The sequence below is a fragment of the Pteronotus mesoamericanus genome, unplaced genomic scaffold, assembly GCF_021234165.1.
Source record: "Pteronotus mesoamericanus isolate MK-2021 breed Mesoamerican mustached bat unplaced genomic scaffold, CSHL_Meso_final contig_73, whole genome shotgun sequence".
In the NCBI taxonomy this organism is placed as follows: Eukaryota; Metazoa; Chordata; class Mammalia; order Chiroptera; family Mormoopidae; genus Pteronotus; species Pteronotus mesoamericanus.
Window position 1 is genome coordinate 33,654,961 of NW_026555245.1, and position 14,679 is coordinate 33,669,639.

The 14,679-nt window shown below is 42.3% G+C and overlaps 1 protein-coding gene across 3 annotated transcripts in view; it reads left to right on the plus strand.

Annotated features, from left to right (window-relative positions):
- Positions 1-3,252: 3,252 nt before the first annotated feature.
- ACER2 (alkaline ceramidase 2) overlaps positions 3,253-14,679 on the plus strand; it is a 32,360-nt gene continuing 20,933 nt past the window's right edge. Inside the window, exons 1-3 of one of the 3 annotated variants that reach the window (XM_054583202.1) lie at positions 3,436-3,501; positions 6,956-7,125; positions 12,275-12,389. In XM_054583202.1, coding sequence (XP_054439177.1) covers positions 12,314-12,389 — 76 coding nt within the window. In that variant the 5' untranslated portion in view covers positions 3,436-3,501; positions 6,956-7,125; positions 12,275-12,313. Of the gene's footprint in view, positions 3,502-6,955; positions 7,126-9,287; positions 9,404-12,274; positions 12,390-14,679 lie in introns of those variants that run through there. The other 2 variants (XM_054583201.1, XM_054583203.1) reach the window with 2 other exon arrangements.

Here is a 14,679-nt window from a genome sequence, read left to right on the forward strand (position 1 = left end):
TCATTTACGCAAGTGCCTGTATTTTTTTTTCCCCTAAGGAAGACTTTGTGACTTGAGTTCTACTTGTGGAACCAGTTGAACTGGATATTTATCATAAAATATTTACTTAGATCAAGTAAACACTGTTAGAAACTCTGTAAAAATAGAAGATGCTGGTATCCTGACTTCCCTGCAAGGGTGGATTTCCCAAACCCACTGTCTCATGGATCTGTATCACTGACTCATGTTTAGACCAAAAGCACCACATTGCCCTGTTCTCTCTTGTCTGCCCACCCCACCCCAACTCTCTTCAAACTGTTTACATCAGATATCATATTTTGTAGTAAACTATTAACAGTAGTTGCTAAGGCATCATACTATTAATATAAATCAAGTTAAAAAATACCTAATGATAGATCCTAACGTTATATTCATTGAAAAAAATGTTACCAATGGAGAGAGTCAGAAATAGCAGAAAAATTTCAACACAGTTGCAAGACAAACATAGGTGTCTTTGGAGGAATAAAATTTGTGTTCTTTACTCACCAGTGGCCTTTGGCTTGAGCACTCCCTGTGCAGTTGTAATAAGACAGAACCCAAGTGGTCAGTTTTGATTCTGAAACAATTGTCATTGACAAGAATTCCTGCTTAGGAGGAAAATTCCCTCTCATTCTTTCAGCAGAACTTGGAGAAAATGACGAATTCTCTCCAGTGAATTCCGTATTTCATTGGTGCTAAAATTTGCATTGTTTTGCATTGTAACATCACTGAAGTCCAGATACATCTTACAATGGAAGGTATTTTATAATCATGGTTGACCAGGCCAGATATAGGTTGAGATGTGTTACCCAAACATGCACAAACTCAGTGGTAATTCCTGGTAGGATGACTTGGCAACTGTAATCTCCATGTTTCTGTCAACAAATCATATAAGTACCATTTGGAAAAGAAACATGCTACCTGTTGTCTGAAAACCTTCCACTGACTCCTTCATGTAAGATCAAGACCATGGCATCATCAAAATGTCTACACTAGGTGTCAGTGGCTTGAAAAATTAGCAGTGTGCATCACCAGCACCTGGTGATTAAAGACACCAACGACCTAGTTGAAAATGAGTCAGAAAAAAAGAGATTCTGAGTATGAAGAAATGGTAGCAATTCCTTAATGAATTTATATTGCTTATATTTTCCTTTTTATGTTTGCACAAGAATGATGTATGATAACAATGCATGTCTAAGTCTAAAAGCTCACATTCAATAAATATTTTAAAAATTTTAAATGATAAAAAAGGATTACAAATAGTTTAACTGGGAGTATCTTTAATAGCAGCTTTCTACCTCTTTGATCTGAGGACTCCTTTTATACTCTTAAAAATTACTGAGTACCATAAAGAACTTTTGTTTATGTGGTGCTATCTATCAATATTTATGATATTAGATATTTAAACAGAGACTTTAAATACTGATTATACACAAGCACGCATTCCATTTGCTGTCAGAAAGATAATGACACACACAGTCCTGGAAAACTCCAAGCAATGTAGACTGGTGAGAAGGTGAGAGCAAAAAGGACAGATAATGTCAGTGTTTACAGGAAAAGGGTTTTGACCTGCGGGTCCCCTGAAAGGGGAACCTTACTTTGGAAGCCACTGGCATATAAAATAATGGTGTGTTTTACACCATTAGACTTAATGAATATGGGTATATTTTCACTTAAAATATTAGAAGGAGTAAAATCTTGACAACATGGAAAACTGATGTTGGACAGCTGGCATAGTACTCTGACACACTGGGTATCCTGCAGGTCTGGGGAATTCTGGTCTTAGAAGTTACCAGTGTACCTAGTGGAACTGGTTGTCTAGGAGGAGGACTAGACAGAAACTGGGACAAAGATGAAAGGAGAGTGTTTAGCACTCTGGACAGAAAGCTGGATTTCCAGGAGACTAGGAGGGGAGTTGGGGCTTGCTTGTCTGTCAGTGATGTAGATTTGGGGAGACATGCAAATTGCTGTAGAAGATGGACAATGGGTACACAGGGCATTGGAACACCAGCCTGGTTTCCATTGACAGTCAAGCCAGAGACAGGGCAGCCCTCCCTCCCCTCCCCCGGGGGTCTGCTGATCTTTAGGATACCATTCAGGCTTGCGCAAGGAGATCCTGGTGACAGCCACCATGGCCTGCTGACCAGGGTCTCTTCTGTCACTACCACTGTCCTGACCTGAAATTCTAAAACTGCCCAAGGAAGGAGGACCAGAGCCAAGACCAAAAAGGGAGAGAGTGAGAAAGAGAGAAAGAGTTGGGGTAGAGAGATTGGCTTTCTGCAGGAATTGCTGAGGCCAAATTAGCTTTGATGTGTAAACTTCAGAACAGTTACAGCTGCAAAGTAAAGGACTTATTCGCAGATCTAAGGTCATCCTAACTGACTTCTAGCTCTTTCACTTACCATCTGGAGTGACATTGCTCATAGAACCCACTTCATAGGATCGCCAGTTGGAGCACCCAATGAGTGATACATGGAAGCTCTTCAAACATCTCCTGGCACATACTAAGTGCTATATTTATGTCATCATCTCTTGTACCTTGGAGGTTCTGGAGATGTCATACGGGCCACACTACATTCTTTGAGAAGGGTTGGGATGGCTGACGTTTGACCCCATGTCTAATCAAAGACTAGATTAAAGCCTAACCGCGAGTCCAGGGAACTGAGGGCAGGAACATACTCGAAATTGCATTAGTGCTCTCTCTACTCCAGCCCTCGGGCATCATGTCCTAACCCACGGTACCAGGCCAGTGCTTACCTGCTTCAGAGGGACCCAGAGCCCTTCTCAGGTGTGAGCGCCGGTGCACACGCGCTGAGCAGGGAAATCGATGCAAACTTCCCAAGGCTCCATAGGGAGTCTGGTTACTCCATTCCTGAGTTCTCCTTACTTTTAATTTTGGCCAGGCGGGCGCCGGTGCTCTTTGCATAATTGGGGGTGGGGTGGGATGGAAGGGGCGCCTGCGTGTCTGAGCCGCGAGGTGGGCGTGGGCAGGACCTTGTGGATACCTTCGACACGCGCAGGGAATAAAGATGCCTGGAAGCTTCCGAAGGTGGTCGCGCCTGTCTACGCCCCCCCCCGCTCCGCCCCCCCCCCCCCCGCTCTCACGCTCATCCAGCCCTGAGGTGGGCGTGGCCGCCTCGCGGCCCCAGGGCTCCTACAGGGGGAGCAACAGAGGGCGGAGTCTGCCAGCCCGTGAAGTCCGACAGGCGGAGCACAGCGCGGGGAGGCTGGGTGAAGAGGCGCCACATCCGGCGGCTGTCCCGTTCTGCATAAAGCCACCGCGGTCGCTGTCGCCGCCGCCGTTGTGGGCGTAGAGCCCCAGCTCTGGCCTCTTCTCGACTGCGGTAGCAGCTGCTCCAATGCTCCAGAGCGGCCATGAGCGCCCCGCACTGGTGGGACCAGCTGCGGGCTGGCAGCTCGGAGGTGGACTGGTGCGAGGACAACTACACCATCGTGCCTGCCATCGCCGAGTTCTACAACACGGTGCGGGTCGCGGGCGTGGGGATATCAGGCGGGCTGGCGGGAGGGGTCTGTCCCCAGGCGCCGCGGTGCCTGAAACCTGAACGTGGCCCTCGGCATGTATCTGGGGCATTCTTTCTCCTGGACCAGAGTCGACTCACGCCCCCTCCTCTACGCGCTCCTTCCAGTTCTCCATCTGTCCTTCTCTCCAGTCCCTACCCCCCTCGTCTGGGCTCTGCTTCCTCCTCTTGTCATTTCTGATGACCCTATTGTGTTGGTTGGTCTCCACCCGTCCTGGAGCCAGTGATCTGTGTCAGCCCATCTCCCAGTTTAGGTCATTTGCGGGCGGTGAACCTGCCACGACAATCTCCCGTCTTAAGATCTCAGTGTCATGACGCACTTGGGTCACGTTGTGCGCTTTTGCTCTGAATACCTGCTCTAGGAGTCCCAGGAAAGAGGATGACACCCCGGCATGTCTCAGGAGCAGGGCCCATTCAACCTTGCTGTCTTGCCACATCCCACGAATACACCAATAGGTCGAGTTGCCTTTGGCCAGAATCAAGTTACCTTAATTACTGCTAGTTCTTATTTCTTTGCCTTACTTAGTACCCAGTCTAATGCCAGCTACAAATTCAACTCCCCCAGGCTTGTGTGCTCTCCACTTATTAAGCCTGGAGAGTGAAAGGGAAATTTGGCAGTGACGGTGTGCATGTTTTCTGGACTTGCCTAGGTCTCTAGATATGGCAACTTCCCCACTGCAGAATCCTGTGTGCTTGCAGCTGGGAAGGAAATACCTTTTTGCTGTGCCCATGGCTCAGGATTCTGGTACCTAATGTTAAGGCTTTGCACATTCATTTATGTGGCTTATCTCTTCACTGCTCTAACAGGGGAAACAGGAACTCCTGGTTTAAGGTTCATTGTAAATTTCAGGTTGATCTTTAGGATTTTCACCTTCTATTTGCTGGTGAGAATGTTGGCCTCAGTTAGGTGCTTGTTGCCTGGAGGGATCTCTGCTGAGCTAGTCCTGGTCCTTCTTAGTCATTGATGAAGAAACTGAGCTCGTGAGAAGGGAGCTGGCATGCTCACATTTCCAGGATGGCCAGGGGCGAGTGGTGGGGGGCACATTTCAGAAATCTGCACTCTCCCTCCTCTTCTTATTGCTCAAATCCATGGCTGCCCTATATACAGAACTACTGTTTGTATATGACCAGATAGTTCCTCAAGAAAACCTGGTCTTTTGCTCTATGTAGATACAGCTAGTGGAGGTGGCCACACCTCACTTATTGTACTGTGCATCCTTTTTCAGTGCATCCTCTTAGGTGTAAATGGGTGCTCACAGAGGGCCGGCTGGAGCAGGACTGGGTACTCTCAACAGTGGTAACTCAGGTTCTCCATTTGAAAGTGGATTTCACCATATTTAAGGAAGAAATAAGAACTTGGGGACAGGTTCTCCTACTCTCTGCAAAGTAATTATCTATGGAATCTGAGGTCAGCAGAGAGTCAGGTCTGGTTATTTGGCCAAAAAGTGTATAGCTGCTCTGAGCCTGCCTTGAAAAGTCCCAGAGTGCCGAATGAAGGGGAGAATTTATTTTGTCTTTATTTTTAATCTAGTTCCATTGGAGCAGTTACATAGGGAGTGCCAGAATCTTCTTTAGAAATAAACTGTTGATCTTTAGCTGCAGTGTCTGTGGCTGATGAGCCCAGCTGGTCTGCCTGACAGACCTTATTCTCTGGATTAGTTGTAAGCCGCAGAACTTGCTTTAGCAAAGCAGAAAGCAGTGTGCAGCCCACCGCCTGCAGACCTCATGCTGCTCAGGGTGGCTATGAGTGTGGCCAAACACAAAATCGTAAATTTACTTTAAAACCTTTGTTTTGCTCATCAGTTTTCACTAGTGTTTGTGTATTTAATGTGTGGCCCAAGACAATCTTCTTCTTCCAATGTGGCCCAGGGATGCCAAAAGGTTGGATACCCCTGGAAGGTTTGAGAGATCTGGTTGGTCACTAAGCTTTGTTCTGTGTAGGTCCAAAGAGATTAGCAAAAACCGTAGCTGCTTCTCTGTTTCCATGCCCTAGTTATCTGTGGGTACTTATATGTCACAGGAGAAACCTCTTGCTCTTGTATTGAGGAAGGCAGAACTATTTCTTGATGATTAACATCTCATTAAATCCTCATAGTAAAGCAGCAGGTCTAACTATCCATTATGTAAGATAATTTGGCACAGTTTAAGCAAAACACATGAATAAAATCAGCCCAGAATCAATCACCTCCCCCAATCAGCTTTGCCTCTAACCATAAGGATAAGGGAAGTAGAGTTCTCTTTATATGTCCAAGACCACATCCTATTATCTGTAAGTCATAATCACCCATCCATCCATCCATTTACTGGCCAACTACTGTGTGCCTATCACAGAGACAAGATCCACAGTCATCTGGGTGGTGGGGGCCATACAGAGGTGTGTACAAGTCACCCCAGTGTTCTGAGAACTCTGCATGGGGTTGGTGCACTGTGGGAGGTGGGGTTGGGGGAGATTTTGAAGAATACTGCTATGTAGAGTGACCAACCTGTCCTGGTTTGTCAAAGACAAAATTGGACTTTCCTGATTTGAAAACTGAAAGTTCTATGTCCTGGCAAACCAGGATGGTTGGTCATCCCAGCGGCAGTAGGGGAGCAATGGGATGGATAGTTAGGAATGTGCATCCAATTAGGATACGCAGACACAATGTTTAGCCACTGTAATGACCCTTATCTGTTTATGAACTTGTTGTTCACAAAAACTTACAGCCTATTGCTTTGTCAGTATTTACCCTCTGTCTGGGAAAGTGCACATTCACATGCATCAGGATGAGATTGCAGTGTGTTCATGAGATTATTTTGGTGCAAGTGTTATGTGGGAATTCATAGAATAAGGAGCTTTCTAAGGAAATACATTTTAGAATTGTGGTTTCCTTTCAATGAAAACAATCTGATCTGTAGGCATTAAATAATCCAATTTCCCAAACGGTAATCAAACAATAGGCTTTAAAAAACACTCCTTGGCTGAACTATTCTTCAACTTTAGTGGCCCACACCATTTTGAAGGGAAGTTTCATTTCTCAGTAGATAAGGAGACATTAAATCCCTCTTTTAATGACTACTCATTTGCTTTTCCATATTTCTTTAGGAGTTCCTTCCTCTTTTTGTCTTGGGGAGCATCTCCCTCTAATTTGGCCTTTTCCTTTTCAGAGACTGACTTCTTTAAAAGGCCTGATGGAGACCAGCAGATGTTGATAGGTGGGCTGTGCAGAAGTAATAATGTGATTTCATGTTATTTGGAAGCATCTGTTAAAACGGTGCTTCTAAATTGAACTTCCTAATATGTGCATTAAAAAAAAAATGTTTTGAAGTATCATAATTTTACTGCAGGTATAATAAATGACTTCTTGCTTTTGTGAATGTGTGTAAATACATTTAAAAATGATTTTTGTGTACCTTGCTAGTGGTAATATAAATCGACAGAGCCATTTGGGGACAGCTTGGCAGGAGTTAGCTGCACTTGGCCGAAGCAAGAGAGATTGAGGGGACTTGAGGCAACAGAGATATACTGGAGTAGACCTGGCTGGTGTGGCTCAGTGGATTAAGCCCCGACATGTGAACCAAAGAGTTGCGGGTAAGATTCTCAGTCAGAGCACATGCCTGGGTTGCAGGCCAGGTCCCCAGTGGGGGCCCACAAGAGGCAACCACACAGTGATACTTCTCTCCCTCTCTTTCTCCCTCCCTTCCCTTCTGTCTGAAAATAAATCAATAAAATATTTTTTAAAAGATACGCTGGGATAAAAAACAAATGTGTTATATTTCCTAACATTGTAGGTGGGACTGTAAATTGCTTTCCTTCCATTGGGAAATGGCTAAAAAAAGAAACAAACTGCCATCTGCAGCACTTATACCAAGTAAGGTAAATCTAAGTGAACTAAGGTGAAAAGATTTGAAGACATGCTGTTGAATAAGAAAAAGTTGCAGAATGATAATGTTACAGCATGTGATACATATGTAAAGAAATGCAAAGAAAATGACTGGAAACCTATGAGTCTGAGAACAGTGGCTATCTTTAGGATGGTAGAAGAAGGGAGATTTTAGCCTTGTCTAACAAGGAGAACATATTCATGAATATGAAAGGAGAAAGATCAGTTTTTATGTTTCCTGTGGTATAACAATTTCATTTTCATTTTTTCTCTTCCTTCTTCCCCTCTACCTTCTTTTCTTTCTTCTATGTTTAACAAAAGGAGAGCCATTTTTAAATCATGGAACAGGTCCTATGGGCACAGTGTGTGATGCAGTTCAGAAGTTTTTGATACCAGGAGTTAAACCCAGGCGATCAGAATGTGGCTGGGTGACTTGGAGGTGCAAATCGGGGGAAGCAGTGGAAAGAGCTTGCAGCAGGACGGGATGCTGGCCCCAGCTCCCTGGGCGATTGCCTCCCTGACCTTGGCCAGCCTAGGAGCCTTTCTGGGGCCCTTAGCGATAGCCCTTGTAAAACAAGGGATGGTTAAGATCTCTCGCTGTAATTCTTAAAGATCTCTGATTATTTAAATGAGTTCATAAAAAGTTAAAGGACTGTGATATTAACAATGAACAATAGCCTACTGCTTATCTGCTTTTTAGTAAATGAGCATTGGCTATATTTCCAGGACTGGAGAGTGTATATGCCTGACACAATTTACCCATTCTCTCCCCCAGGGTCAGAACTCATAGGGCTCTGTCTGACGGGGGAAGCAGAATAAGATTCCCGTCAGAGTACACCACCTACAAAAATGTACCTTGTCTTCCAGGATGATGTGGCTCCACTAGGGATTTCAGCCTGGGATTTTGATCAAAGGCAGCAGTGCTACTCCCATCCTGCCCCTAACGAACGGTCTTCTCCCTCTTGACTTATATATTATTTCTCTCCTACCTTATCTTTCTCTCCTTGCCAAAAATGATGTCATTACATAATAACTATGTATGGTGAAGTGGGCACTGGAACTATCAGGGGGATACTTTGTAAAGTATAGGCTTATCTAACTGCTGTACTAACTCCTGAAACTAATACAGAATAATATTGAATGTAAACTGTATTTGAAAAATAAATTAAAAAAAGGTTAATACCTAAGCAGGAAAGAAAGAATAGAAAGAAAGAAAAAAAAGAAAGAAAGAAAGAAAGAAAGAAAGAAAGAAAGAAAGAAAGAAAGAAAGAAAGAAAGAAAGAGAAGGAAAAGGAAGAATGGAAGAAACAAAGAAAGAGGGAAAGAAAGGTCTCACTCCTAATCTTTCATTCCCAAATATTGACAAAGGCGTACGCTGGCCACTGATGTTGCCAATCCTTACCTGTGCTATGTCTTAAGTTCTGGAGTTAGCTGATGCATTTTGTTTAGTTGTGCACTAGTGTGATTTCACAGGTGTAGAAAAGCCCTTCTGCCCTGCCTGGCTCCATCAGTTCAGTTCAGGCACCTGCCCTCATGGTTCCTTTGAAGCCCCGTCTCTGCCATCCAACATGGATGACCAGTCTTTTCTTTTGAAAACCCCCTTGCCCTTGGCTTTCCCAACTTCATCTGTCCCATCCTATGTCTGAAAGTGCCTTTCCTTAGTCTTTGTGTGTGTGTGTGTGTGTGTTTACCCCCCCACCCCATGCCCATTGGTGTTACTCATTTAGACTCAGCCACTGTCTTCACTTGCTGCACATTTTGTGTACGTGGTCCTTTATGAGGAGCCCTTCATGCCAAACTTAGAGATGAAACTTACAAAGCTGAATATCCCTACCACTTCATACCTTCTAGGATGGCCTTCATTCGACAAAACAATCCCCAGAAAATAAGTGTTGGCAAGGATGTGGAAAAAGTAGAACACTTATACATTGCTTGTATGAATGTAAATGGTTTGGCCACTGCTGAAAACAGTTTGGTGGTTTCTCAGTAAGTTAAACATAGAATTACCATATTTTCACTGGGAAGGGGCTGGGCCAAGATGGGTTTGCCCTGGCACGGTTTGGGATATGCAGGCTCTTGACTTTGTGCAGGAAAGATTTCAAGACATGAGTCTGGGTGATTATGAGAGTAAGTAATTTTATCAAAGCTTGGGATGGTGAGATAAAGGAAGGGCTGAGGATAGAGGAAGCAAAATCACAGGAACAAGATTGAGCTGAGGAGGTACTGCACTGGCTCAGAGAAAAGTCGTAGAGTCAAAAGGAGTGTCCTTGAAGACGGGATCAGGGGGTTAGCCTGTGACAAGCTGCTGCTGCCCACTGTTTCCCTGCTTGCAAGTCTCGTTGGAACCCCTTAGAGTTTAGGAGAAAGAAAGTGAAAGTACACCTGAGGAAAGACTGGCACAGGTCCTTCGTCTTAAGAGTTTTTATCTGTTTTCTACAGGTGGGTCTTTTAGGGGAGGTCTTAATAGAATATTCATCAGCTTTCCAGGTGTGTCCTTTGATATGCTGGTGAATCAAAATGAGCATATAGTATAGTCTGTGATCATTTTCTGGTCAGTTTCACCTCTACCTTGAATTTGTTTGGCTAATTGTTTTTGTCATTGTTGTTGTTACTTATTCTCTTGGCTTCATTTGCTCTCAGGTTAGGCTGGCACTAATTGGGTCATGTTATCTCTGTCCCTAGCTAGGGTTAGTTAAGCCATCTGCTCTTTGGTTGGGGAGGATAAACTTAAACCATTTACTCCTAGATGTCTTTGGTCAGTGAAGATAGGGTCTTGTGGTTCATTAGTGGGCTGCTAGTTGTTCATCCATTCATTCAACTATTTGTCTCACTTTCCTGATTCCATTTGTCAAGGAATTTTTCTATCTTCTCACTAACCTGCCTGAATAAGGCCCAGCAATGCCAACCGTATACCCCCAAAATTGAAAACAAGCACTAAAAACTTGTATGTGAATGTTCATAGCAGCTCTATTTACAGCAGTCTGTTAATGCATGAAAGGATAAACAGAACATGGTGCCCATACCACAGAATATTATTCATCTGTAAAAAGGAAGTACTGATACCTGCAATAATATGGTTGAGCCTCAAAAACATTATGCCAAGTAAAAGAAGCCAGACACAAAAGGTCATGTTGTATGATCCTACCGCTATGAAATATCAAGAATAGGAAAATTCATAAAGACAGAAAGAAGATTAGTGCTCGTCTGAGGCTGTGGGGTGTGGGAAATGGGAAGCAACTGCTTAATGGGTACAGGGTTGTCTTTTTGGATGATGAAAATGTTTTAGAATTAGAGGTGATGGTTGCACATTATGAATGTATTAAATGCCCCTGAATTATATACACTTTAAAATGGTTAATTTTATGTTATGAGAATTTTACCTCAATACAAAAATTTGGTCGGGGGATATAAAAAAGAACTAGCTATGACCCCTCCCCTAAAGAAAGATAAAAAATAACTTTTAAAAGTGAGAAGTGAGGATCTAGACTTACCCTGCTTAGTATGGTGGTCAACAGCCAAGTGTGGCTGAGCATGTGAAAATATGGCTGGTCCCGATGGAGATGTGTTATCAGTGGGGAATTCACACTGGGCTCCCAAGCCATGGTATGAGCAAAAAGAATGGAAAATATCTCATTAATGATATATAAATACTGATTACATGTTGAAATGACAGTATTTTGATATTGCATAATATCAAAATAGAATATATATATTTTTTAATTTCTTTTTTTAAAGATTTTACTTATTTGCTTTTAGAGTCAGGGGAAGGAAGGGAGAAAGAGAGGGAAACATCAGGGTGTGAGAGAAACATCAATCGGTTCCCTCTCACATGTCCCCAAAAAGGGACCCGGCCTGCAACCCAGGCATGTGCCCTAACTGGGAATCGAACCAGCAACCTTTCAGTTCACAGGTTGGCTCTCAGTCCACTGAACCACACCAGCCAGGGCTAGAATATATATATTTTAAAAGAGACTTCTGAAGAGATAACAGAGAGGCTTAAATCCACACTAAAGTCTGAAAGATAAAATGGTATTTTAAAGCTGGGAAGTACCTAAAAAATTGATCTTTCCCTAAAAGCAGGTATGTATAGGGTGAGAAAGGGACAAAGGGTGACAAGGGGAAACTAGGAAAAATCCTGCCTTCTTGTGAACCCAGAAGAAAAAGCTAGTATTGCTGGCAGAAAATCCTGGAGGCTCAAACTTGTCTAGTCCCTCTCACCTCTTTTTAAAATTTATTTTTAATCCTCACCTTAGGATATGTTTATCAATTTTTAGAGGAAGAGGGAGGGGGGAGAGGAGAGAGAGAGAGAGAGACAGAGAGAGACAGAGAGAGACAGAGAGAGAGAGAGAGAGAGACATCAGTTGGTTGCCTCCTGTATGTGCTCTGACCGGGAATCGAACCTGCAACCTTTAGGTGTAGGGGGATGATGCTTCAGCCAGCTGAGCCACCTGGCCAGGGCTATTAAACTTTCTTTTTAGCATTATTTAGTATAGGCCTTATGTTTAAAAATGTATGTGCAAGTAAATTAGCATACTTCTTAGTTAATCTGTGTGGAAAAAGAATTAGGAGTCACTGATTCTTTAAATTGGGAGTGGAGCCTGGGCAGCTTTCACAGATTGCAGTGGTTTTGTAGCTGCTCCTGTGACCAGGGAGGCTGGAAGGAATCGTCTAAATGCTTATTAAAGAGGTTTTAAGTTTTCCTGGTTGTATATCTGCAGTTCAGAAAAGTATAAGTGCTTAACTTAAACAAGATGTATGGCCACATTCATAATTTGCAAAGGACATACTTGGAACAGTCTGCTTCGTTTTTTTGCCCTTTTACTTAACTTACCTTTTCATTTTACGTTTCCCCTCCAGATCAGCAACTTCTTGTTTTTCGTTTTACCGCCCATCTGCATGTGCTTGTTTCGTCAGTATGCAACATGCTTCAACAGTGGCATCTACTTAATATGGACTCTCTTAGTTGTAGTGGGTAAGTGGATTCATTTGGGAGCATGGACTGAACGGGAGGAAATGGAATTCTAACACTTCCTGTCTCCTTTGAACATTATGTTTTATAAACCAAAGTCACTCTGACGTCTTAGCGAACTTTTGTTTTGCTTGCTTGATGCCAAAAGGACTCTTTTGAATATGCACTTGATAACCAGGTTGGCTGTAATTATTGCTTTAATTGTTTTAGAGAGTTCATTTATATAATTGCTACTGGTGTTGTGCCAGCACAATTTTCTGAGAACTTTTGAAGAAAGTTATGTGAAACAGTTGAACTCTGATAAGACTGTGGTTTCTAATGGAATAAAGGTAAAAAAAAAACAAAACAAAACTATACACATACACACACACACACACACACACACATAAATTCTAGTTGTCTGATCCTTTATTGCCTTCATTGTTCTGGGAAATACTTGTGTAATTTCCATTTTCTCTTTTAAAAAATATATTTTATTGATATGCTATTTTTTAAATTTTTTAAAATTATTTTATTTTTTTTTCAAGATTCTCTCTTTACTTCTAACCTTTGGCATTTTAATTATGATGTGTCTTGGAGTGGGCCTCTTTTCATCCATCTTGTTTGGGGCTCTGCGCTTCCTGGACTTGCAAGTCTCTTTCCTTCACGAAATTAGGGAAGTTTTCTTTCTTATTTTTTCAAATACATTTCCAATTTCTTGCTCTTTCTGTTGTCCTTCTGGCACCCCTGTGATGCGATGTTGGAACACTTAAAGTTGTCCCAGAGGCTGCTTACACTGTCCTTGTTTTTTTTCTTCTTATTGTTCTGATTAGTTGTTTTTTGCTTCTTTCTGTTCCAAAACATTGATCTGATTCTTCGTGTCGTCCATTGTACTGTTGTTTCTCTGTAAATCATTTTTTTTGCAGTTAGTGTATCCTTCATTTTTTATTAGGTCTTTTTTATGTTGTTGAGGTCCTCAGTAGGTTCCTTGCGCATCCTTATAACCAGTGTTTTGAACTCTGCATCTGATAGATTGCTTATTTCCATTTTGTTTAATTCTTTTGATCTGTTCTTTCATTTGGGCCACGTTACTTTGTCTCCTTATTTGTCTAGCCTTCATGTGTTCTGATTATGCTATTATAGTGTCCCAATTTTTCCCCCTTTGCCCCCTCCACCCAGTATCTCTTTTCCCTCCAGCAATACCCGCCCCCCCTTAGTTCATGTCCATGGGTCATGCATATAAGTTCTTTGGCTTCCCCATTTCCTACACTATTTTTAACATCCCCTTGTCTATTTTGTACCTGCCAATTATGCTTCTTAATCCCTGCACTTTTTCCCCCTTCTCCCCCTTCCCCCTCTCAGCTGATAACCCTCCATGTGATCTCGTTATCTATGATTCTGTTTCTGTTCTGGTTTTTTGCTTAGTTTGTTTTTTTAGATTCAATTGTTGATAGTTGTGAGTTGGTTGTCATTTTAATAATCATAGTTTTGATATTCTCTTTTTCTTAAGTAAGTCCCTTTAACATTTCATGTAATAATGGCTTGGTGGTGATGAACTCCTTTAGCTTTACCTTATCTGGGAAGCACTTTATCTGCCATTCCATTCTAAATGATATCTTTGCTAGATAGAGTAATCTTAGATGTAGGCCCTTGCTTTTCATCACTTTGAATATTCTCCAGTCCCTTCTTATGAGCCAAATTTCTTTTGAGAAATCAGTTGATAGTCTTATGGGAACTCCTTTGTAGGTAACTCTCTGCCTTTCTCTTGCTGCTTTTAAGATTCTCTCTTTACCTTTAACTTTTGGCATTTTAATTATGAATTTTTTGGTGTGTTCCTCTTTGGGTCCAACTTGTTTGGGACTCTCTGTGCTTCCTGGGCTTATATGTCTATCTTCTTCGCCAAATTAGGGAACTTTTCTTTCATTGTTTTTTCAAATAAGTTTTCAATTTCTTGTTCTTCCTCTTCTCCTTCTGGCACCCCTAAGATTATATGTTGGTACCTTTATGGTTGTCCCAGAGGTTCCTAAGCCTCTCCTCATTTTTTAAAATTCTTTTTTCCTTCTTGCTGTTCTGATTGAATGCTTTTTCCTTCCTTGTGTTCCAAATCATTGGTTTCATTCTTGGCTTCCTCCTCTCCACTGTTGGTTCTATGTAGATATTTCTTTATTTCATTTAGTGTAACCTTCATTTCTTCCCTTACGTTTTTGCCATACTCAGTGAGTTCTTTGAGCATCCTGATCAGCAGTGTTTTGAACTCTGCACCTGATAGATTGATTATCTCCTTTTCATTTAGTTCATTTTCTGGGGTTTTATT